Source organism: Amphiprion ocellaris, chromosome 7, assembly GCF_022539595.1.
Source record: "Amphiprion ocellaris isolate individual 3 ecotype Okinawa chromosome 7, ASM2253959v1, whole genome shotgun sequence".
NCBI lineage: Eukaryota > Metazoa > Chordata > Actinopteri > Pomacentridae > Amphiprion > Amphiprion ocellaris.
Genome location: NC_072772.1, coordinates 35307786 through 35333746, shown reverse-complemented (window position 1 = coordinate 35333746; position 25961 = coordinate 35307786). Strand labels below are relative to the sequence as shown.

Here is a 25961-nt window from a genome sequence, read left to right as displayed (position 1 = left end):
GACACTGTGACTCTTTAGTGTTGCGTTCACTGACACTGTGACTTTACAATGTTGCATTCACTGACACTATGACTCTTTAGTGTTGCGTTCACTGACACTGTCACTCATTAGTGTTGCATTCACTGACACCACCATCATCTCTCAGCGCTGCGTTCAAGACAGGTTAAAAACACGTTGTTCCGGATGTTTTTTTCCCCGTTTTAAACAAACAGAAGCTTGTTGACGAATCAAACTGAGTTTTTCTTCGTTTCCTTCCTCGTCCAGTTTTTCTTCTTTTCATTCGTCTCTGCAGGACGACAGTCGGACTGAAGCTCTGCTGGATGGATAAACGGAGAAATAAAAGAATGAATGAATGGATCAACTCTGTTCCTCCATGATGCAGAATAAACTCCTCCTGCTGATTCTGACACTTTAACTTCCTGTTGAACAGAAAAATGAACTTTAGTCTGAACTCTGATGAACCAAACTGATGACATCACTCCAACCGCTGCCTCTGATTGGTTCGTTTTGCATCTAGTCGTCCTTTTGTGTGTCTAAAAGTTGGTTTTATTGTTGTTTGCATCAAATTAGCATCAATTTTTGTGTTTTTCTGGTCATTTTGTGCGTCCTTGTGATTGGTTTTGTATCTATTTTTTTGTTGTTTTGTGCCTTTAGGTCATATTTTTTGTGTGTCTTTGTGGTTGTTTTGTCTTTCTGTTGGTTTTCCATGCGTTTGTGTTCCTTTTTTGGTCATTTTTTGTGTATTTTTGTTCATTTTGTGTCTCTTGTGTTTTTTGTTTTGTGTCTCTTTGCAGCCATTTTGCATCTAGTCGTCCTTTTGTGTATCTCAGCGTTGGTTTTATTTCAGTTTGTGTTGAATTAGCTTCTATTTTTGTCTTTTTCTGGTCATTTTGTGCATCTTTGTGATTGGTTTTGTATCTATTTTTTTGTTGTTTTGTGCCTTTAGGTCATATTTTTTATGTGTCTTTGTGGTTGTTTTGTCTTTCCATTGGTTTTCCACATGTTTGTGTTGCTTTTTTGGTCATTTTTTATGTATTTTTGTTCATTTTGTGTCTCTTGTGTTTGTTGTTTTGTGTCTCTTTGAAATGAATCAGCTTCTATTTGTGTTTATTTTGGTCACTTTGTGGTTGATTTTTTTCTCTCTTTGTGTTCCTTTGTTGGTCGTTTTGTGGGTTTGGTGTTCTCCTCGTTGTGTTTGTGCTGCAGTAAAACTCACGTCCAGTTTTATTACTGCTGAATGCTGACATCCCAGATACCTGGTCACCATGGAAACGGTCAGTAAACGGACCTGCCTCGGTTTTATTGATCGTCGGCTGCAGTAAAATGGATCAGAAAGTCCGAGTCGCAGATAAAAAACACTTTGGACTGAATTTATTCATTTTTAGAACAAATATTCATTTTTAAAGTAGAATATTAAAGTCACAGAATATTTAGTGGAGTTCTGACTTAATTTTTAGAAGCAAAACATGCTTGTTTCAGGTTTCACTGCCAGACAGCTGAGTGTGGACCAGAAGAAACTGACAGACTTTGGAGTCAATAAAACGACTTTAATCAGCAGCTGGATTCCTTCAATCGGAGTTTAAAATCACTTTCATCCTTTCTGTTTACTGAAGACTCACTTTTTCGACTTTCTGAACCCAAAAATCCACAAAACTCAGCTTAACTTTAAAAAAACGTAAATAAAATAAGATTGCAATTTATCAGCAAGAAATGACAAAAACTCAGAATTCCAAGGGTCTTTGAACTAAACACCTGAAAGTTTAAATCTGTGACATTTAATCAAAATCATGGACATTTTTTGGGTGATTTGGGACCAAATTTGAGTCACTTTAGGTTATTATTTGTCATTTTCGACGTATCATGAGTGAGTTCTGGACATTTATGAAGTCATTGGAACAGTTTTGATCCCGTTCGGGTTGTTTCTAGATCAGATGGACGTTTCTAAGTCCTTTTGGACGTTTCTAAGTCATTTTGGACGTTTCTAAGTCATTTTGGACGTTTCTAAGTCATTTTGGACGATACATAAAACACTTTGAACACATTTTTGAATCATTTGGACAATTTTGGAGTAATTTTTGACATATTTTGAGTAAATTCTGGACCTTGTAAAAGTCCTTTTTGCACCAACTGAGCCAATTTCGGCCATTTCTAGCTGATTTTGGACACTTTTTAATGTCATTTTGGACATTTGTTGAGACATCTGGGTCCATTTCTTAGTCATTTGGAACAAATTCGGAGTCACTTTGGACAAATTTTTCTCAAATTGGACATTTCATAGTAATTATAGAGGGACTGTAAGTCAATGTGGAAATGTTTTGTTATTCTGAATGTTTTGAAGTATATTTGGACAATAAATGAAACACTTTGGACACATTTTTGAGGCTTTTTTTGCACATTTTTGTCACTTTAGAAGTTCTTTGTCAGTTTTTTGAGTGACTTTGGAAGGTTTTTGTCATTTTGTGCATGTTTTGAGTCATTTTTGACATATTCTGGGTAAATTCTGAACCTTGTTCAGTCAATTTGAACCATTTCCAGCTCATTTTGGAATATTTTTTGCCATTTTGGACATTTATTGATCCATCTGGGTCGATTTCTGTGTAATTTGGGACAAAATGTGAGTCACTTTGCACAAGTTTTTGACACATTCGACATTTTAAAGTGATTTTAGAGTCATTTTAAGTTTATTTGGACAATCTTGGACAGTTTTCAAGCCATTTGGGTCAGATTTCGACATTTGTCATTATGGACATTTTGGGGTAATTTTTGACAAATTTTGAGTCACTCCGGGCAAATTTTTTTTAGTCATTTTTTGAGTGAGTTCTGGGCATTTATGAAGTCAGATTCAAGAATTTTGAGCGAATTTGGATGTTTTGAAGTAATTTTGGACAATAAATAAAATACTCAGGTGACATTTTTGAGTCATTTTTACACATTTTTGTCACTTTGGAAGTTTTTTTGTCAGTTTTAACCATTTCTAAATGACTTTGGAAGGTTTTTGCCATTTTTGTGCACATTTTGAGTCATTGTTGACATATTTTGTGTAAATTTTGGACCTTGTAAAAGTCATTTTTGGACCAACTGAGCCAGTTTGGGCTGTTTCTAGCTCATTTTGAAAAGTCTTTTGCCATTTTTGGACATTTTTAAAGTAGTTTTGGACATTTGTTGAGCCATCTGGGTTTATTTCTGAGTCATTTGGGACAAATTATCAGTCACTTTGCACAAGTTCTTGTCATACTGGACATTTTAAAGTGATTTTAGTCATTTTTAGTCACTTTGGAAGTTTTTTTTGTCATTTTGTACACATTTTGAGTCATTTTATTCAATCTTTGAGCAATTTTTCACAATTTTCAAGCCACCTGGGTCAGATATTGAATCATTTGTTGACAGATTTTTGTCATTTTGCACACATTTTAAGAATTTTTGTAAAGTAAATAATTTCAGAACTTCAACTTTGTGAATAAACATTTGTGACGTTAAAGTAAAATTTTCTGTGATTGCTGCAGACATCAGATGATTCTTTGTCCAGACAGACGTCGGACTCTTTTCATTCACACTCTGAGCTGCAGATTCCAGTAAAATTCCAGGAGATTCCCGTCTGCTGTGTGTAAACATGACGTGGATTATCGGCGCGTCATCTTTTATCCTCCTGCAGAAACGAGGAACCGGAAAGTTCCGCTCAGTTCATTGATTCAGATGTTTCCAGATTCATCATCGTCTCCTGGATTTTATTCTGAGACACAAAACTGAACATTTAACTGGATTTTAAACAAACTGACTGTACAGATTTTAGATATTTTGTTAAATTACTGATAAAATCTGGTAAAATTTACAGAATAAGTGATTAAATCTGGACTAAAACAAGAAACAACAACTTCTTATAATAAGCAAGAAAAAAGATTTAAAGTAGTAAAATTACAGAAAATACTTTCATGCATGGAGGAAAACAAAAAAACCCCAATAAAGTCGGTAAAGAACTGTAAAATAAAGATTTCTTAGCTGATTAAAAACATATGGACATTATTTACAGTTTTGGCCTGTTGGTTTTTATTTATTTTTATGAATGATGTAAAATTTAACAAAACAGCAAAAAAAAAAAAACAACTATTTTGGTTATTTTCTTTTAGTTTTTGACATTTTTTGGGTGATTTGGGACTAATTTTGAGTCACTTTGGGTGATTATTTTTTTTGTCATTTTGGACACTTTTGAAACAGTTTGGGCTGTTTCTAGCACATTTTGGATGTTTTAAAGTCATTTTGGACAATAAATGAGACACTCAACACATTTTTGAGTCATTTTTACACATTTAAGTCACTTTGGAGTCATTTTGGGCAGATTTAAGCCAGTTTGGAATGTTTCTAATTCATTTTACAGATGTTTTTGCCATTTTTGATGTTTGAAAGTCAATAGTAAAATAAAACACTTTGGACATGTTTTTGGGTCATTTTTTTTTTTTTTTACACATTTTAGTCACGTTGGAAGGATTTTTTTTTGTCAGGTTTTAACAGTTTCTGAGTGACTTTGGGCAGTTTTTTTTATCATTTTGGGCAATCTTTGAGTAATTTAGGATATTTTTTGAGTCATTTTTGAGTAAATCCTGGACATTTATGAAGTCATTTTGGACAGTTTTGATCCAGTTTGGGCCGTTTGTAACTCATTTTGTAAATGTTTTTCCATTTTGGATGTTTTAAAATCACTTTGGACAGTAAATGACACTTTGGCCACATTTTAGAGTCATTTTTAAACATTTTAGTCACTTTGGAAGGGTTTTTTTTGGCAGTTTTGACTATTTTTGAGCCATTTCAACAAATTTGAGTCAATTTTTTCATATTCTGAGTAAATTCTGGACCTTGTAAAAATCTTGTTTGGACCAGTTGAGCCAATTTAGGCAATTATTAACTAATTTTGGACATTTTTAAAGTCTTTCTGTGCATTTGTTGAGCCATTTGAGTCCTTGTCTGAATCATTTGGGGTAAATTATGAGTCATTTTGGAAATGTTTTTTGTCATTAGAGTTTTTGCGTCATTATCTACAGATTTAAAGTTAAAATAACAAAACTTTATTAAAAAAGCTAGAGTAAAGCTTTTAAACATGCTTTTTTTACAGTGTAAACTTGATGGCTGCACTCCCATGAATACTTTATTCTTCATACCTTGTTCTGTTTGTTGTTTTTAAAAATGAGTCGATGATAAAGTTATGAAATGATTCCTGTTGTTATTCAAGTTAAATGTTCTGTTTCCTTGAGGAGACGCACAAAATCAGCTGATTATCTGAACCACATTAGTCATGAAACACACACACACACACACACACACACACACACACACACACCTGGTGAAGGTCAAGGCTGAGGTCTGAGCCTCCGTCTGATTGGTTAATCTGCTTCTCTTCCTGCTTCCTGTTTGTGTTTTGTGACGGTTTAAGGTCGAGATTTCTCCTCATGTTTAAATGTCATGTTGAACACGTCCACATGTGTGTTTGTGTCTGTGTGTGTGTGTGTTTGTGTGTGTAGATGACACACCTGCAGTGTTTCTGATGGATGTTCCACTGAGTCTGACAGACTCTGAGATCCTCCAACATCCTGCAGATAAACAAAGCTCCTGTCAAGAAGAACTCACTTATTTCTTCAGCTTTGATCAAATCAGCAACAAAACTGTCAAAACAAACCTCCAGACGTCAACTTTCAATCTGTTTCCTTACAGGCCAGAAAATCAAAACTATGAGACGCAAAACAACCACAGAGAGACACAAAACAACCACAAAGAGACGCAAAACAACCACAGAGAGACACAAAACAACCACAAAGAGACACAGCCAACTCGGCCGGAGCACAGCCACTCCAACAGTTCATTGTGAGGGTGTTGAGGATCCTTTATGGTCCTGTTGGCTCTTCCTAGTGTGGATCTCCTGGAGGGTGGGGAGTGTTGGAACCATGGTAGATCTCAATACCTTCTGAGGGCTCAGTGCTGCTCCCGTATCACTGGGAGATGTTTCCACTCCAGAGTAAAAAGTCCTCATGATGTTCAGAGAGACCCTGAACTTCCTCAGCTGTCAGCGTTGATAGAGGCGCTGTGGTGTCCATGATTGATCCTCAGAAATGTTCCCTCCCAGGTACTTCAAGCTGCACACCTTCTCAACAAGTGTCCCATTGGTTCCTCTGCTGTCTCCTCCCAAAGTCCACAGTCAGCTCCTAGAGAGTCCCAGAGAGTCCAAGATCCAGGCCCACGGAGAGGCGTTGAGGCCCAGGATGGTCATCTTGGTGTGGAGTTTGGTGGGACTATGGTGTTGAAGACTGAACTAAAATCAATGAACAGCAGTCCTGCCTGGTGTTGTGCTGTGTTCTGCTGTTGTTCCACTGTTGTTCTGGTGTTGTTCTTGTGATGTTACGTTGTTGTTCTGGTTTTGTTCTGGTGCTGCTCTGGGGTTGTTCTGCAGCAGTTTTGGTGTTGTTCTGATGTAGTTCTGTTGTTGTTCTGGTGTTACGTTGTAGTTCTGGTGTAGTTCTGCAGTAGTTCTGATGTTGTTAAGATGTTGCTCTGGAGTTGTTCTGGTGTTACGTTGTAGTTCTGGTGTTGTTCTGGTGTTACGTTGTAGTTCTGGTGTTGTTCTGCAGTAGTTCTGGTGTTGTTCTTGTGATGTTATGCTGTAGTTCTGGTGTTGTACTGGTGTTGTTACATTGTAGTTCTGGTGTTGTTCTGCAGTAGTTCTGGTGGTGTTCTTGCGATGTTACATTGTAGTTCTGGTGTAGTTCTGGTGTTTTTCTGGTGTTGTTCTGGTGTTGTTATGTTGTTGTTCTGATGTAGTTCTGTTGTTGTTCTGGTGTATTTCTGGTGTTGTTCTGGTGTTGTTACGTTGTAGTTTTGGTGTTGTTCTGGTGTTGTTATGTTGTAGTTCTGGTGTTTTCTGGTATATTTCTGGTGTTTTTCTGGTGTATTTCTGGTGTTGTTATGTTGTAGTTCTGGTGTTGTTATGTTGTAGTTCTGGTGTTTTTCTGGTGTATTTCTGGTGTTGTTATATTGTAGTTCTGGTGTATTTCTGGCGTTTTTCTGGTTTAGTTCTGGTGTTGTTACGTTGTTGTTCTGATGTAGTTCTGTTGTTGTTGTTCTGGTGTATTTCTGGTGTTGTTCTGGTGTTGTTAGGTTGTAGTTCTGGTGTAGTTCTGGTGTTTTTCCGGTGTTGTTGCGTTGTAGTTCTGGTGTTTTTCTGGTGTTGTTATGTTGTAGTTCTGGTGTTTTCTGGTATATTTCTGGTGTTTTTCTGGTGTATTTCTGGTGTATTTCTGGTGTTGTTATGTTGTAGTTCTGGTGTATTTCTGGTGTATTTCTGGTGTTTTTCTGGTGTTTTTCTGGTGTAGTTCTGGTGTTGTTAAGGTGTTGTTCTGATGCCGTGTTCGGTCCACACCCAGCAGCCATCCGTCCGTCTGTCCGTCACACTATCGCTGTCCTTTCCGTTCCATTGTTTATGTCCAGCAGCTTCCGCGATGCCCTGCGACCCTCTTGAAGAAAACAGGTTTCCTTTTGCCAGCCGCCAGGGCTGCTGGGTATTTATGGAAGCAGCTGAATCACTTCCCACTTTACCCCGAGTGTGTTTCCTCGTGTGTGTGTCCGTTATCTGGGAGGTGTGTGAGTCTATTTGTGTCCTGAGCGGGCGATATGGAAACCTGAACAACATCCGCTCCCAGCTTCCACACGCTGACTTATATTCACTTCCTGGAGACGAACCTTCAGCTAACCTAAAGCTAACCTTCCTCCAACCGAGTCCAAAGCAAAACCCAAACATTTACCTCAGACTAACTCACCATTCATCTCCTCCAAGGCCAGCGAGTCGCCACATTTAGAACAGAATCATGAGTAATGGTTTCTTTTCTGACCTCCTGCTGCATTTTCCACAGAATATCCTGGAAACGTTTATCACAACTTCCTAAAATTAGCTATAAATCAAAGCAGAGCAAACAAACACTAGCTACAGTAATATTAGTCTCATAAATCCAGAAATGATGCAGCTTTATGAGCCAAAATTAATTTCTAAATGTAAATCCAACAAAGATAGATGTGAAAGTACCAAAAAAAAGACATAAAAACACATAAAACAACCACAAACAGGTGTTAAATGGCCCCAATTACAAAAAGACACAAAACAACCACAGAGACATGCTGATGTTGTTCTGGTGTTGTTGAGGTGTCCTGGTCTTGTCAAGCTCTTTTTAAGGCATTGTTCTGGTGTTGTTTAGTTGTTGTTAAGGTGTTGTTCTGGTGTTGTTCTGGTACTGTTATGGTGTTGTTATGGTGTTCTGATGTTGTTTGCTTCTGGAGTTCTGGTGGTGTGGCATTGTTTAGATGTTCCTCTGGTGTTGTTAAGGTGTTGTTTAGGTGTTCTTCTGGTGTTATTGCGATTGTAGTTCTGGTATTGTTTAGGTGTTGTTTAGGTGTTCTTTTGGTGTTCTTCTGGTGTTGTTCTGGTATAGTCATGGTGTTAAGTTGTTGTTGTTGTTCTTCTGGTGTTCTGGTGTTCTTGATATAGAACTGCCATAAAAAGATGTGAAACAATCATAAATTTAGCAACAACACATGCAAAACATCTGCAAAGATGCACAAAAACACATAAATTACACAATTAGCCCAAAAGCACAACAAACTAACATAGAACTCCCTGAAAATGATGCAAACCAACGTGTAATCTCTACGTCTTTTACTGCGCGCTTCATACGACGATTTCCTCAGAAGTCGTAGCCGAGGTGAAATAAAACCAGAATAAAAGGCTCCGCCCTCGGTAACCGCCGGCGTTATCAGTGTTTGTCCTCCCGAAGGTCCAGATGTGATGATTAGTTCCTCATGAATCCCTCCGGCTGTGTCTGTTAATGTTAACCTCTTTATGGCTCTTTATGGGAACGTGTGACGTCAGGAACTGTCAATGATCAGGACGCTCAGGTTCACCGCAGTCAGGTTCCTCGTCTCCAAGGTGTGTTTGTGGTCCGACGTCAGGGCTGCTACCATGGTTACCGGCGCATCTTCAGCCGTGGTTTATTCATTTTGCATTTATTTGTGGTGCTTTTTGTGTGTCTTTGCATACGTTTGTGGGTCATTATGGTCAATCTGTGTTTTTTTGTTGTCGTTTGTCTCTTGGTGGTTTTTCAGTGGGTTTTTTTTGGGTTGTCTTTTTGTGTCCCTTTTTGTAGTTCTTATCTTTTTGTAGTTTCATGGCTCTTTGTATTCATTTTGCATGTCTGTGAAGCTTTGGGTCTCTATTTGTGCGTTTTATGTGTGTTTATGGTCATTTTGTGTTCATATGTTGTTGTTTTTTGTCGGTTTGTGGTTTTTGAACCTCATTTTGCATCTGTTTAAGGTCATTATGTGTCTTTTTGTTGCCTTTTTGTGTGTCTTTTTGTGGTTATTTCTCATCTTTTTGTTGTTTCGTGTCTCTTGTGGTTGTTTTGTGTCTTTTTTTGGTCATTTTGTTGTTTTTTGTTTCTTCCTGCTCTCTTGTGGTAATTTTTTGCCGCTTATTAGTCATGGTCCCTTTGTGGTTGTTTTGTGTCTCTTTTTGGTCATTTTACGTCTGTGCATATATTTTGTGTGTCTTTGTGGTCATTTTGCATCTCTTTGTGGTCCATTTGTGGTTGTTTTGTGTCTGTTTTTGGTAGTTTTGCGTCTTGTGATCCTTTTGTGTCTGAGTGTGATAGCATTTTATCTCTGTGCTCATTGTTGGTCAGAACACCTTCACACATTGATATGTAAACTTTTATTTTGAAATGTACGTATAAACTCACCTGTCCTTCAGATACCTAGATCGTGTTTGCGTGATCACTTATGAATCCCTCAAGGTCAGAGAACGGAAACGTAAATTCGAGGCCACGCCGATGGTTGTAGCGTCTTTCAGGATGTGTTGTCACGGCGACTACGTTGTGTGTTTTCTTATCTGAGCCGCTGTTGTAAAGCATAACTATCAAATTAAAAGTCTAATCAGTTGTTTAGATACTAGAACCAGAAGTAGCAAAGTTCTGAAGAACACAGCAGGTGTGTTCCTCAGGTGTGTTCTTCAGGAAGTAACATGTTGTAACATTTCTGCAGCTGGTAATATTGCTGCAACAGTATTAGTAATAGTAGTACTATTAGTAGAAATAACAGTAGTAGTAGTAGTAATGGTAGCAGTATTAATGCTAGTTACAGTAGTAGAAGTAATCGTGGTTGCAATAATCGCAGTAATATAAATAGTAGTGGTAGTAGTAATGATAGTAGTATTATTAGTAAAATAGTAGTAAGAGTAAAAATATTGTTAGAAATAGTCATAGCAGCAGCAGTACTAGTAACAGTATTACAGCAGTATTAATACTAGCAGTAGTAGTAGAAGTAATCGTGCTTGTAGTAATCCGTACTAAAAATAGTAGTGGTAGTAGCAATAGAGATAGTAGTAGTAATATTAGTAGTTATAGCAGTAGTAGTATTAGTAGTACTAGGGGTAAAAATAATAGTAAGAGTACAAAGATTGTTAGAAGTAGTCATAGCAGCAGTATTAGTAGTAACGGTATTAATAGTGGTAGTAATGATACCAATATTAATACGAATAATAGTAATAGAAGTAATCACGGTTGTAGTAATCACATTAATAAAAATAGTAGTGGTAGTAGTAATAGTGATAGTAGTAGTAATATCAGTAGTCGTAGCAGTAGCAGTATTAGCCGTAGTACAAGTATTATTAGTAGAACTAGTGGTAAAAATAATAGAAACATTGTTAAATGTATTAATAGCAGCAGTATTATAGTAACATTATTAGTCATAGAAGCACTAGTAGAACTAATAACAGTAGTAGTAGAAATATTAGTAGTTATAGCAGTAGAAATATTAGTAGTACTAGTGGGAAAAATAGTAGAAACAGTGTTAGAAGTATTAATAGCAGCAGTATTAGCAGTAACAGTATTAGTAATAGTAGCACTAGTAGTAGAAGCAGTTGTTAAATTTGTAGTAGTACACTTGTGACACTACTAGTAGTACTAGTAACACTAGTAGAAATGTTAGCACTAATTGTAGTAGTTGTAGTAGTCTTCCTTCAGAACCAGAATGAAGTAAATTTAAAATGTGCTGAAACAAGGAGAACACAGAAACAGAACAAGTTTTCCGTTCTGTGATTGATTGACTGATTGATTGATTGATTGATTGATTGATTGATTGATTGATTGATTGATTTTATTGATTGATTGATTGATTGATTGTCTGATTATTGATCGGTCTCCCCCCAGATCCCCCCCCTCCATCATGCCCATCCTCAAGAACCTCCCGGTGCGTCTGAAAGGCGGTCCGACCCTTGAGAACGCTCTGATCCTGCGCAGGATGAGCCTGAACATCACCCCCCACCACCACCACAACCCCTTCGACCATGACGACGGCCACGGCAACCACTGGTCGCCGGGCAGCTCGCTGCTGGACGGCGACGTTCCACGGGACCGAAACCCGTTCGAGGACGAGGAGGACGAGAACGAGGCAAATGAGGGGAAGAAGGGCAGCGGGGGAGGAGGAGGAGGGTCCGTGAAGGGATCCTTAAAGTTCAAGTCGCCATTCAAGACTCTGGGAAAGCTGAGCAAGAACCTGAGAGAGTCGGTGCGGAGCAAAGGAAGTGACACACCCTCCCCACAGGGAACACCCTCACCTGGAGAGAAGAAGAAGAGAGGGAGGCGGAGCTCGGAGGGAAGTCTGCTCAGGTATGACAGGAAGTAGAAAGCGGTCAGCTCAGGAAGGATCAGAGAGGTGAAGACAGGAGATGTTTACTAGTTAAAGATACTGTAACAGGAATTAATCTGAGAGCTAGTCTGATGGCTAACTGTAAGGCTAACTGTCAGGCTAACTGTCAGGATAACTGTCAGGCTCATGACCAGACGAACTTAACTATCAGACTATTTGTTAAGCGAACAATTGGGCTAACTGCCAATCTAACTGTCAGACTAACTTAACTATCAGTCTAATTCTTAAGCGAACTATTTGGCTAACAACTAACCGAACTTCCAGGCTACCTATCAGGCTAACTTAACTATCAGATTAACTGTCAAGCTAACTATATGACAAAATGCCAGGCTAACTGCCAAGCTGACTGTCATGCTAATGACCAGGCTAACTTAACTATGAGACTATCAGACAGCCAAACTATTTGACAGGCTGTAAGGCTAACTGTCAAGGTAACGGTCTTCCTAACATTCAGGGTAACTGTCAGATTAATTGTCAGACAAACTTAAATATCAGACTAAATGCCAAGCTAACTGCCAAGCTAACTGTCAGCCTAATGATCAGGCTAATTTAACTGTCAGACTAATTGTTAAGCAAAATATTTGGCTAACGACCAAGCTAACTGTCAAGCTAGCTATCAGGCTAACTTAACTATCTGACTAACTTTCAAGTGAACTATTTGATAGACTGTAAGGCTAACTGTCAAGGTGACTGTCTTGCTAAAACTCAGGCTAACTGTCAGATTAGTTGTCAGGCTAACTTAACTGTCATACAAACTGCCAAGCTAACTATCATGATGGGAGCATCATGATGTGAAGCATGGTGGTGGCAGCATCATGATGTAAAGCATGGTGGTGGCAGCATCATGGTGTAAAGCATGGTGGTGGCAGCATCATGTTATGTAGCATGGTGGTGACAAAATGCCAAGCTAACTGTCAGGCTAACTGTCAGTCTAATAATCAGGCTAACTTAATTATCAGAGTAACTATCAAGCGTATTATTTGGCAACTGACAAGCTAACTTCCAAGCTAATTGTCAGGTAACTGTCGAGGTGAATGATGGTTCCGTTGAAGTGAAAAGGGAGAGTCGAGTTAGTTGATGTAAATAAATAAATAGGATAAGAGACATTTTTTAATATGAGGAAAAAGCAGGGACATGTGTAAAGGAAAAGAGGGATGAAGCAAGACAAGGTATGCTGGGTGAAGAAAGTCAAGTAAAAAAGGAGTTCTAGGAGTTTGAGACAAAGAGGTACAGTAGGACGTTTTTATAAAGGAATACTGAACCATAAAAACCCAGTGTTTGTTGTTTGAAGGATGAACTCTGAAGCTTGTTTTTCCTCTCAGATTTGCAGGGAAATACCGCGACACCCTCGGATCCCGTAAGGACTCGCTCCTCAACGGGGAGCTCAATTGTTCGGAGAGCGAGTGCGACTCGACCAGCCGCCGTGTGTCCTTCATGAAGATGGTGGGTCTGGGCAAGAAGAAGGAGTCCACGGCCGACCACTCGTCACAGAGCCCCGAGGACCAGCCAGTGCAGGAGGAGGTGGTGGAGGTGGTCAAACCCAGAGAGCCGCTGTCAGGTGAGAAGATGTCATGATGATTTTCTATTTAACTCAGAGCCGATGGGTGCACTGGAGTCCAAATTTCTGAATACGCAATATGCTTTTCCTTGATATAAAGGCTGATATAAAGTAAAAACTGCACATATTGATCTATGAAATGAGGAAAGAATCTGGATAGCCTCGACTTTTCTGAGAAATCTTGGCAAAGTCTACAACGTTGGGTTTTGGTCACACTGGTGCAAATGTAATAAAGTGGTATTTGGTTATTGAAGTCACAGTTAAAGTTGGTTTTGTAGATTTATATTTGGAGAGGACATTCACAGTTTACAAAGCCCTTTCTAATATAATAGTACTGAACTCTTTACAGTGTGTACATACAGCAACTTTAAAAAGCTTTAACCCTCCTTGGAGGATTTTTTTGGCTTTTTAAAATCGAATTGTAGTCGATCTACTTTGGCGTTTTGGACAAGAATTTACCAAATACAAATCTTTAATTCGAAAGTAAAATCAGATTTCTACAAAGTAATATTAATTAATTAGACATTAGAATGAATGAGGTTGTTGTCTTTTTGTCCTACTATGCTGCATTCATATTACCCTCCACCATGCTTCACATCATGCTGCTGCCACCACCGTGCTTCACAGTGGGGATGATGTGTTTGTGATGATGTGCAGTGTTTGGCATCCGGCAAACATCGCATGGTGGTGGCAGCATCATGATGTGAAGCATGGTGGTGGCAGCATCATATGTGAAGCATGGTGGTGGCAGCATCATGATGTGAAGCACGGTGGTGGCAGCATCATATGTGAAGCATGGTGGTGGCAGCATCATGATGTGAAGCACGGTGGTGGCAGCATCATGATGTGAAGCATGACGGTGGCAGCATCATGATGTGAAGCATGATGGTGGCAGCATCATGATGTGAAGCATGGTGGTGGCAGCATCATATGTGAAGCACGGTGGTGGCAGCATCATATGTGAAGCACGGTGGTGGCAGCATCATATATGAAGCATGGTGGTGGCAGCATCATATGTGAAGCATGGTGGTGGCAGCATCATGATGTGAAGCATGGTGGTGGCAGCATCATGATGTGAAGCATGGTGGTGGCAGCATCATATGTGAAGCATGGTGGTGGCATTATGATGCAGGGATCCTTCCTTGGATTTGTTTTCACTTTCACCTGAAAGTCTTTTTTTGATGAATTTTTGTCCAAAAGAAGCCAAATTAAATTGACCTGATTCAATAACTAAAAGCATTTAAGGGGAAACACTGAAATATTTTCATGTCCTTTAGTTATGAAAGCAGGTTGTTGTTCTCCTCCATCATTATCCCGGCTAATTAGCTAATTTTAGCTGCCTGACTCTCTAACTCAGTGCGCTGCTGGATGGAAACGACAGAAGCATTAATGTTGGAAACAGAACGGTGATGTTTGACACTCAGCTGCTCCTCCTGTTTATTAAACTCAAATTTGTAAATTTGGGAAATTTTTGAACATTTTTGGAGGAAAAAAACATTCACATAAAAGTCAACCAAAATCCAGTGAAATTCGCTGGATTTTGGTTGATTTTTATGTGAATGTTCTTAAAGAAAATATTAAAAGTTGTACTGATTTATATGTAATCACCTGAGATATTTTTATAATTTTTTTTGAAAGATTTTTACTCATTTGTTGAAAATATTTACAAGAATTTTAGTTGCTCCTCATGTTTATTAAACTCATTAAATTTGTGAATCAGTAAATTTTTTGGCCTCGAACTCGCAGCTGCCCTCCTCCAGATGTTTTCCTTCTCAGTTAAAGTCTTGGTCCGGTTTGTTTGCGTACCAGCCGGCCGATCTTATCAGCGTCCGTCTGACGGCTATTTTGGACTCGGACAATGACCCCCGCGAAGCCGGTCAGGTCCGTGAAGGTGACCCGATGCTATCATTTCCAGCCGGACCCTGGGATCTGTTAGGGAAGTGTGTGATATAAGTACCAGGCCGGTCCTGGAAACTTTCTGAGGGCGTCTATTGTTTATCACACCCTGTTTACTCTGCCGTTCAGTAATGAATGATTGGAGAATGTGTGTGTTCTCAGTTCCTCCACACCCTTGTTTACATGTTCACACAGTTTCTCTGCTGTATTAGAGCCAGAACAGCTCATTTCTCTGCATCCATTAATCTGTCACCGATTCACAGGGAAGACTAATGGCAGAAAACAACTGATTCTGTCTGGTACTTTAAACCTAAAAAAGGGAGACGCTAACAAATACTGTGGAAGAAGGGATCAGGAAATGTTTTATACATTATGTTATGTTGGTTCTGCTGGAAACAAGTGGAGAAATAATCATTTAGTGCAGGTTTTTAATGCAGATCTCCACAATTTTAGAGTGTAATAATTAACTAGTCAGTGTTCTCTGAAGGACAAACTGATCAGATCACATGGAAACTGATTCTGACAAGATAAAATCAGATAAAATCAGATAAAATCGAGTGAAATCCATCCTTACAAATAGTCATTTTTAGGTTTAAACACAGTGTACACTGTAAAAAATGAAACAATTTAACAGTAAGTTGTGTATTTATATTTGCCGTTTAATTGACAGAAAATGAATAATCCTCAATTTTTAGATGTTGTTAAATGACTAATTTAATATAATATAATATAATATAATATAATATAATATAATATAATATAATATAATATAATATAATATAATATAATATAATATAATATAATATAATATAATATAATATAATGCAGGAAAACACAGGAAAAAATATTAATTTACATGCTAAAGTAAAAATACAGACTAATGTTCACATCAAACATATAGATTTTTATTCCTTTTTTTAATTTTTTTTTTTATTTTTAACCATGAAATTACAACACCATTTATTTGGTCTGGATTTAAATTAGCAGAGAAGCAACATTATTTGATAGATTTGCTATTGTTTAAAAGAAAACATGCATATTAAAGATATAAAAAATAAGATTTTAATGTTATTTTACAGGTTTTTACTGTTTTCATAAATTATAGAAATAGCTTAAAATCACAGAAAAAATATAAATTTGCTTTTTAACTGTTGAAATGAACCAAAAAAAAAAAAAACACTAAAAGAAACTGGCCAAAACTGTAAATAATATCCACATCAAACATAAGTTTTTTTTACAAATAGTAATGAATAATTTACTAAATGTGATTTTTTTTTAAATAAATTATCTGTCCATCTACAGTATTTCACTGTTTAACTATATTTAAAACAGCTAAATTATCATAATTTTATAGATTTACCGTCGTTTAAAAGAAAAACATGTATATTAAAGATTTAAAAAAGAAATAAAAGAAATTAAAAAAATATTCTGCTGTTATTTTACAGGATGCAAATTGCAGAAATGACATCAAATCACAGTAAAAATCTAAATTTACATGTTGACTGTTGAAATAAAACCAAAAAAACAGAAACTAGCCAGAATTGTTAGTAATATCCACATCAAATATCAATATTTCTACAAAGAATAATCTAATAATTTTAAAAATGTGACTTTTTGAGTAAATGCTGAATAAAATATCTGTCCTGCTGTAGTATGTCATTTTTTTTACTGCATTTAAAACAGCTAAAATATAATTATTTTGCAGATTTACCATTGTTTAAAGGGAAAGCATGTATATTAAAGATCTAAAAAAGAAATAAAAATATAAATAAATAAATTGTAGAAATAGTAAGTATAACATATAAAGTATTAAATATAAATGTACATGTTAAATGTTGAAATAAAACAAAAAAATTAAAAACTAAAAAAAAATCTTCCTTTTTTTCTTGTCTTTTTTTTTTTAACAAATAGTAGCCTTATAATTTACAAAATGTGACTTTTTGAATAAATGCTGAACAAAGTATTTGTCCATCTGCAGTATCTCATTGTTTAACTGTATTTAAAACAGCTAAAATGTAATTATTTTCCAGATATTTTCTATTATTTATGCTGTTTTTACATTGTTAAAACTCCAGCATTCCTGTGTTTTTAGCACATTTTCTCTGGGCCCCTTAGACCCTGATTTTTACCGTTTTTTTACAGTGTGCTTTAAAGAAACCTGCCCAGATGCCAGCAGTGATGAAAGGTTCCTGACGGGTTGCATCAGTGTTGTTCATAATAACAGTCGGCTGTAATCTGTCCACTCTGGAATCCACTGAGCTGTTTAGAGGCTGGATTAGAGGTTTCACTGGTCTTCTATGAAACTGGAGAAACTATTTCTGGCTAAAGTTCCATCAGTCTGCTGCAGCTCAGTCTCATCCTGCTGGGAAAGGAAATAAAGTCTTTGGTTTGTTTTTATTCTAAGCGAAGGAAGCGGCTTCTGTGTTCAGTCAGAACAGAGACGATGGATTGTTTTGTTGAAGCATTTACATGAAGTCGTTACAGTAGATAATCTAGGAGATCAACATCTGCAAAACTGGACATTTTCAGGATGACGGTTGTTACTTGGAGGTGGTTGTTGTTTCTTGTAGTGAAGTGGATTTTTAAAATGGTAACGCTTAAATAGTAGAAGGAGAAAACCTGAAATCAGCTGTCAGTGGCAGAATTAAACCTGGAACTAGTCAGACTAGATCAAGTCTTCTCCAGTCCGGGTCGGCTGGTCTGTTTAGAGGGAAACGTAGCAGAAAAAGCAGCTTCAACCGAGCTTCATTTCAGCTCCAGGTATCTCTGCAGGCCTGCATGTAGGAGACGAACTCTGAGCTGCTTCAACAACAAATTTAACTCATGTCAACAGAACAAACTGCTAATCAGCCTCGTCTTTGTTGTGGAACCAGAGCAGGTGTTTTCTGTGGGTTCATGAAGCCCACTGGTGTCTGAGCAGCAAGTTTTCTGCTGTATTTACTTCCAGCTGTGTCTAAAAACTGGACTTGACCCAATTAAAAACTCCTGAATCTACTTTTATAAACTTCTAGTTTAATGATGAGATGGAAACATCAGGACTTTAAGTTTATTTAGTTTGACTGAAGAAAAAGTTCTGGACGTTCAGGTGAGAAGTTTGTTTTCAGATGCTGCTAAACCACCATGTCAGCAGCTCAGGTTACTGCTGGTGTGTGTGTGTGTGTGTGTGTATGTGTGTGTGTGTAGTGTGTGTGTGTGTCTGTGTGTATGTGTCTGTGTGTATGTGTGTGTGTGTCTGTGTGTATGAGTGTGTCTGTGTGTATGTGTGTGTGTGTGTGTCTGTGTGTGTGTGTGTGTCTGTGTGTGTGTGTCTCTGTCTGTGTGTGTGTGTGTGTGTCTGTGTGTGTGTCTGTGTGTGTCTGTGTGTGTGTCTGTGTGTGTGTCTCTGTCTGTGTGTGTGTCTGTGTGCGTGTGTCTGTGTGTGTGTGTGTGTGTGTGTGTGTGTGTGTGTGTCTGTGTGTGTGTGTGTGTGTGTGTGTGTGTGTGTGTGTGTGTGTGTGTGTGTGTGTGTGTGTGTGTGTGTGTGTGTGTGCGCTACGTAACACTGATGCAGGTACAAACAGCTCTGACGCCTTTAATCCTGTTTAGCAAAGAAACAAGCTGTTCTGTCCGTCAGTGTCATGGATCACGTTAACTCAGAAATCCACAGTTTTAACTTCATTTAAAGTTCGTCACACAAAGAAATCTGCAGTTTAAAGCGGCAACTAGAAACTCCGATTTAAATCAATAAATAGAACTAAATTACACAGAGTTCTGTTACACATTTACCAAATATTAGTCTTTTGTGTTCAAGCACTAAACGTTCCGCTGCAAACAAACAACATAATAATCAACATGCAAACAAAATATAAGTTCAGACAAAGAAAAACACTGGTTTGTACTCACCAAAATAAATTCAGTAAAAACAAAACAAAAACATTGGCACCAAAATACATACACAACAGTGGAATACCTTAATGTTCAAAAACTCTGAAAAAATAATGACAAATCTGTAAAATGCTTTTTTAAGGTGATATAAATACTGTGAATTGTGTAATTTTAGTCACATGTTACAAAACAACAAAAAGCAGAAGAGTATAGAAGCACGGTGGTGGCAGCATCATGATGTGAAGCATGGTGGTGGCAGCATCATGATGTGAAGCATGGTGGTGGCAGCATCATGATGTGAAGCACGGTGGTGGCAGCATCATGATGTGAAGCATGGTGGTGGCAGCATCATGATGTGAAGCACGGTGGTGGCAGCATCATGATGTGAAGCACGGTGGTGGCAGCATCATGATGTGAAGCATGGTGGTGGCAGCATCATAATGTTTCTCAGCAGCAGGTCCTGGAAGGCTTGTAAAGGTTGAGGGTGTTTTCCATCAAGACAGTGAGTCGGAGCAGACATCTTCTGAGCTTCAGAAAGGACCCCTCCATCCTCCCTGAGCTCCTCTAAGGAACTGATATTGATTCTAAATCTTTATTTTAAAAACTCTACCCGACAATGAGTTTCCATTTAAACTGGATGTTAGTTGAACTTAATTTCTACAAGACAGAGCACATCTCTGATGGAACCCGGGATGATCAAATAGTTTTCTGTGACATCAGTACAGAGTTTTATATCGTCCAGCATCTCCAACAGCCAGAGAACTAAAAGTTTGTCTGAATAATTCAAGTGTGGTGCAGTTAACGGTGTAATAGTTGAGGTGTATCGGAGCGTCTGACCTCAGCTTGACTCTCGTTTTCAGCCGTTTTCTCCTTCCTGCTGCTGCTGATCTTTGTCTTCATGCATTCTGGTTTCCTATGTAAGCATGCAGCTCTGATGCTCTGCACTGCAGGAATGCAGCATCAAACGGCATCAACACAACCATCTTTATGCAGCTGAGAGAAGACAAGAAGTCCAGTTATCTTCTGGAACAATATGGTGACTAACCAGAGATGGTAACACAAGTTAGTTCTCAAGGTCCAGTCTCTGGTGGATCAGTCCACCTGGATAAAACTACACCATGAAGACTAAAGAACCAAGAAACTCTGAGAAAAGGTTGTTGAAAAGCATCAGTCAGGACGATACAAGAACATTTACAAGTTCCTGAAGATCTCTTGGAGTCCAGTTAAATCCATCATTAAGAAATGGAAGGAAGATGGAACATGAATAAATCTGACTAGAGCAGAACATCCTCAAAAACTGAGAGACAGAGAAGAAAGAGACTAGTGATGGAGGCCACCAAGACTTCTATGACTCCTCTGAAGGAGTTCCAGCTTCAGCAGCTGAGATGTTAGAGACTGTTCATCCAACAACTGTTGTCTGTTCTTCACCAGTCAAAGCTTTATGGAGACAAAGAGAAAGACTCTGTTGGAAAAAGCTCCAATTAAATCTGGACTAGAGTTCACTAGAAGACATGTGGAGACTCTGAAGACACCTGGAAGAAGGTTCTTTGGTCTGAGGAGACCAGGATGGAGCTTTATGGGAATCAGACTAGACAACAAATACTACACATCATCACTGTGAAGCACGGTGGTGGCAGCATCATGATGATGTGAAGCATGGTGGTGGCAGCATCATGATGTTCCTCAGCAGCAGGTCCTGAAGGCTTGTAAAGGTAGAGGGTAAATGAAATCCTGGAGGAACCTGATGCAGTCTGAAGAGAACTGAGACTTGGAGAAGATCAGTTAAATTATGTTTTTCTTTATTTTCTCTAAGGCGGATGTTAATGGTTGTGAAGTCGGGACTCTGCTGCTGCTGCAGGAAACGTTTTAAAAACGTCTAAAGAACCAGACTAAAGTAGGACTAAACGGACTGATCCTTTAATTCCACTGTTTGTTCTAAACAGCTGCAGTGTTTTGTGATTTGGATCCAGCCAGAGAACAAGTGTTGTTCTAAAGCCACATATCTGAGTGATCTTCTGTTTAGAGGAAACTCTCAGTCTGACCTTCAGTGTTTGGGAGTCTGGAAATGATTATTAATGATCATTAAACAGCATCAAACTGTTTATCACACAGGTTAATTAGACGTCTAAAATCAGTTATTCTACTGAAATTTCTCTGCAATTTTGACATGCATGAAAATGTCTATAAAATTACAAAAATAGGCTGAGTTTACATTGTACAGTTTTGTAAAATATAATAAATTATAATCAACAATTTCCTTTTGTTGTGATTTTCAACTCATTTTGACAGTTTGAGGATCAATTTTGACTCATTTTAAGTGACTTGGGACACGTTTTTGTCATTCTGGACATTTTCAAAGTCATTTTCTACAGTCTTATGCCAATTTATCCAATTTCTGAGTCATTTGAGGCCAATTTTGAGTCATTTTGACCATGTTTATGTCATCATGGGCAGGCTTGATGTCGTTATAAAACCACACAGTGTAGGAAGGAGGTCAGGGTGGATGGATGGGTCAAGAAACTTTTCATTTCAATGTGTTTCTATGACTTTAGACTCATTTTTACATTTTTAAAAGATTTTTTTTCTCATTTTCTGGTCATTTTGGACAATTTTCGAGTCATATTTGACTAATTTTGAGTAACCCTGGACATTATTTGTCATATTAGACATATTCTAGGTCATCTTGGACATTAAAAGCCATTTTGTGCAAATTTGTACATGTTTGATGTAGTTATAGGAGAGAGCGTAGGGAGGAGGTCGGGGTGGATGGATGGGTTAATTAACTTCTGATTTCAGCGTGTTTCCATTGTTTTAGACACGTTTATCATTATAAATGTAATGACAAAGGTCCTTTAACCGTCCCAAAGTGCTTATTTTACCCCAAAGCTGTGCCTGGGCATCTTTAAGGGGTCACTTCTTGTTGGATTTGGGTCTGTTGATGTTGGAAGCGAAGGAGGACGTGATGAAAGACCGGCTTCATGCTGCGCTGTGGAATTTACCCTTGACAAACTCCATTATAACATGGGCTTCATTAATCCACGCTCATGTTACACAGCAGCGGGTAGAAGGTGAAACATGAAACAGGAAGTTCAGACTCTTAAAGACTCTGAAAACCTCCCAGGACAAAAACTGCACAGACAGACCTAAAAACCAGCCTGATTTTTTATTTATTTAGCTTTAAATGAGTGTTTTTACTGTTTATTTCCCTTCAGTTAGTGTATTAGAACATCATGTTGACTTGTTAAAGAGTTTTTTTCACGTCTGCAGCTCAGAGCTGATAAAAGCTCCTCATGGAGGCTGATTATTCTCTGCAGCTTCTATCTGCTGCTGCTTTACTTCCTGTCGGAGAACAGCTGACTCACTTATCTGACACTTTACTGACTGTTGGTGCAGAATTAAACTGAACACAACACTCCAGAGAACAGAGCCCTAAATCCATCAATCAATATTATCTATTTATCAATTACAGCCTTTAATAAGCCTTTAAATACAAGAAATATACACAAATATGACAGGAAATGCTGCAATTTAAAGATAAATATTAGCACAAATAGATTAAAGAACTGCTCAATTATTAAAACCTGTTGATTTAAATTCAGTTCACAAACAGGAAGTTCAAATAAGGTACCACAAAATGGCCACCAATCACCTGACTACGTTTGAATTTAGCGATAAATTCATTAAGATGGATAACAGTTAAAATTAGTCATATTTTGCTTTCAACTTATAGTTTTAATGGTTTGATTATTGGACAAATTTATCCGTTTTTAGTATTTTTTGACATTTTGTTAGTTCTGCGTTTGTGGAGGCTAAAAACATTTCAATGGTTCAATATCTAATATGTGGCGCCTTTATTTTTTACAGTGTTGATAACATCTGGAAAAATGTTGATTCCAGGTTTTTAACTTTTTTTTCATGGTTTTCGTCAGTCACATTGGACATTTTTGTATAATTATTCTGTTATTTCTTCCAGTTCTGAGGATATTTTGGACAACTGAAGTCATTTAGGACACATTTTGAGTTCCTCTGGACATTCTGTTTGTCATTTTGAGTATTTTTGAGTCATTTGTGACACATCTTAAGTGATTTTCTAAAGTTTTTTTGTCATTCTGGTAATTTTCTAAGTCATTTTGTAAATTTTCATGTCATTTTGGACAATTTGAGTCATTTAGGACACATTTTGAGTTCAGTTGGACATTCTGTTTGCCATTCTGATCATTTTAAGTCATTTTGAGCATTTATGAGTCATTTGAGACACGTTTTTTATTGTCTTTGAAAAGGTTTTTTGTCATTCTGGTGTATTTCAAAGTCATTTTGTACATTTTTTTGGGTTATTTTGGACAATTTAAGCCATTTAGGACACATTTAGAGTTCCTCTGGACATTCTGTTTGTCATTTTGGACAATTTCTGAGACACTAGGGACACATTTTGAGTGACTTTAGACATTTTTTGTCATTCTGTCATTTTGGAAAGCTTTTGATGAGGTTCATCTTGATTCTGATTTTTTTTCAAGTTTAATAAATTCTAATTACTTAATCATAATGAAAGATTTTGATTTTGTCATTTTGGACATTTGTGACAAATTTTGAGCCACTACAGGTTTTTGTACAATTAATTTGTCATTTTGTACAATTTTTGGTTATTTTGGGCATTTTAAGCCATTTAGGACACATTTTGAGTTCCTCTAGACATTCTGTTTGTCATTTTGAGCATATTTGAATCACTTTGGACAATTTGAGTCTTTTAGGACACATTTTGAGTGCCGTTGAACAATCTCTTTGTCATGTTGAGCATTTTAATGTCATTTGGGGCAGTTTTTTGTCATTTTGAACAACTATGGTTGAGGTATCTGCTGATTCTATGCTTTTTCTTCATTTTTTGTGAGTTAAAACTAACACATTATAATAAAAGATTTGGGATTTTGTCATTTTAGACCATTTTTGAGGCACTTGTAACAAATTTAGGGTCACTTTGGACAGTTTTTTGTAACTCTGGACATTCAGGTTGTTTTGTACATTTTTCTTTGCCATTTTGTACAATTTTGAGATTATTGTGGACATTTTAAGTTCCTCTAGACATTCTGTATTATCATTCTGAGCATTTTTGAGTCATTTTGAACAGTTTGTGAGTTATTTGGGACACATTTTGAGACATTCTAGACATTTTATTGACATTTTGCCAAGTTAACAACTGCTGAGCATGATTGAAGTCCACGTCTGAAGTTAAAAAACCTCCATCCAGTAGAAGAACCTCCACAGAGGAAGAAACTGGAGCCTTAGTTTGGCTTTTTGATGGATGCAGAAATGAACTTGACTGGAGCTGCTGTTGATTTCATAACGTGTAAAACTCTTGAGTTTTGAGTGTTTGAATGTTTGAATGAAACTTGTTGCAAAACGCCCTGAAGACGGAGCATCAGGTTTCAATCTGAGATGTAAACGGAGCAGCAAAGTTCAGCCAAGTTCTGCAGCAACAACAGCGAAAACCTGCCTCCAGATTCAGAAGAACATTTGTTATTGCTGGTTCTGTCAGCAGCTGGAGAGAAATAAAAAAAAAGCGTGCAGAGGAAACATATTTGCAGCAGCTGCGCCTTCAGGGAACAAAGTGGATGATCCTCAGTTTATTAGAAGTTCAGTTGAGTCAGAGGAAGAAGCGACCAGAATGTCAGGAATCTGAACCAGAACCAGAGAAGTTCAGACGGTTTGAAGGAAGTTAATGTTCTGAATGTGTTGATTCTGATTAACCGACTGATGACCTCAGATCAGTTAACAACCATCAGGAACTAGTAGTGGTTTTGTGCCTTTTTTGTATCTCTGTTTTTATCATGTTTTGTGTCTCTTTCTGTTAGTTTTGTCTGTTTGTGGTTGTTTTGTGTCTTTTTTATGTCATTCTTTCAGTTTTTGTCGTGTTTTGTGTTTTTTTTGTCACCTTGAGTCTGTTTTGTGTCTCTGTGGTCGTTTTGTGTCTCTTTGTTATGTTTTATGTTGTTTTTTGTGTCTTTGTGGTTGTTTTGTGTATTTTTCTGGCAGTTTTGTCCCTCTCTGTGTTCATCCTGTGTGTCTATGGTTGTTTTGTGTCTTTTTTTGTGTCTTTTTGTTTTTATTGTGTCGTTTTGTTACAGTTTATGTCTGCTTTGTCTTTTAGTGATTTTTTCATTTTCCCGCCTGTTTTCTATCTTTTTATGTCTGTTTTTGTTGTGTTTTATATTGTTTTGTGTCTCTTTCTGTTAGTTTTCTGCCTCTTTGTGGTTGTTTTGTGTCTTTTTCTGTTTTCTGTCTCTTTCAGTTCATTCTGTGTTTCTGTGGTTGTTTTGTGTCCTTTATGTGTCACTTTGTTTTTATCGTGTGTTTTTATTTTGTCGTTTTGTGTCTTTTAGTAGTTGTATTGTGTATTTTCCTGCCTGTTTTCTATCTTTTTATGTCTGTTTTTGTTGTGTTTTATATTGTTTTGTGTCTCTTTCTGTTAGTTTTCTGTCTCTTTGTGGTTGTTTTGTGTCTTTTTCTGTCTGTTTTCTGTCTCTTTCTGTTCATTCTGTGTTTCTGTGGTTGTTGTGTGTCCTTTATGTGTCACTTTGTATTTATTGTGTTTTTATTTTATCGTTTTGTGTCTTTTAGTGGTTGTATTGTATATTTTCCTGCCTGTTTTATATCTTTTTATGTCTGTTTTTGTTGTGTTTTGTGTTGTTTTTCATGTGTTTGTGGTTGCTTTGTGGTTTTGTGTCTTTTTGTGTTAGTTTTGTGTCACTTTATGTCTCTTTTTTGTCTCTTTGTGATCACTTCAAGTCTCTGTGGTCATATTGTGTCACTTTGTGGTTGTTTTGTGTCCTTTTTGTGCCACTTTATGTCTGTTTTTATCGTGTTTTGTGTTGCTTTGTGTGACGTTAAGCCTATTTTGTGTCTCTTTCTGGTTGTTTTG

At 37.4% G+C, this 25961-nt stretch overlaps 1 protein-coding gene across 3 annotated transcripts in view; it reads left to right on the top strand.

Moving 5' to 3' along the window:
* The window catches only part of exoc3l2b (exocyst complex component 3-like 2b), a 64856-nt gene that overhangs the window by 14275 nt on the left and 24620 nt on the right, over positions 1 to 25961 (top strand). For 2 of the 3 annotated variants that reach the window (XM_055012314.1, XM_055012316.1), the window contains exons 2-3: positions 11232 to 11690; positions 13053 to 13288. In XM_055012314.1, coding sequence (XP_054868289.1) covers positions 11248 to 11690; positions 13053 to 13288 — 679 coding nt within the window. In that variant the 5' untranslated portion in view covers positions 11232 to 11247. Of the gene's footprint in view, positions 1 to 292; positions 501 to 11231; positions 11691 to 13052; positions 13289 to 25961 lie in introns of all 3 variants that reach the window. The other variant, XM_055012315.1, reaches the window with a different exon arrangement.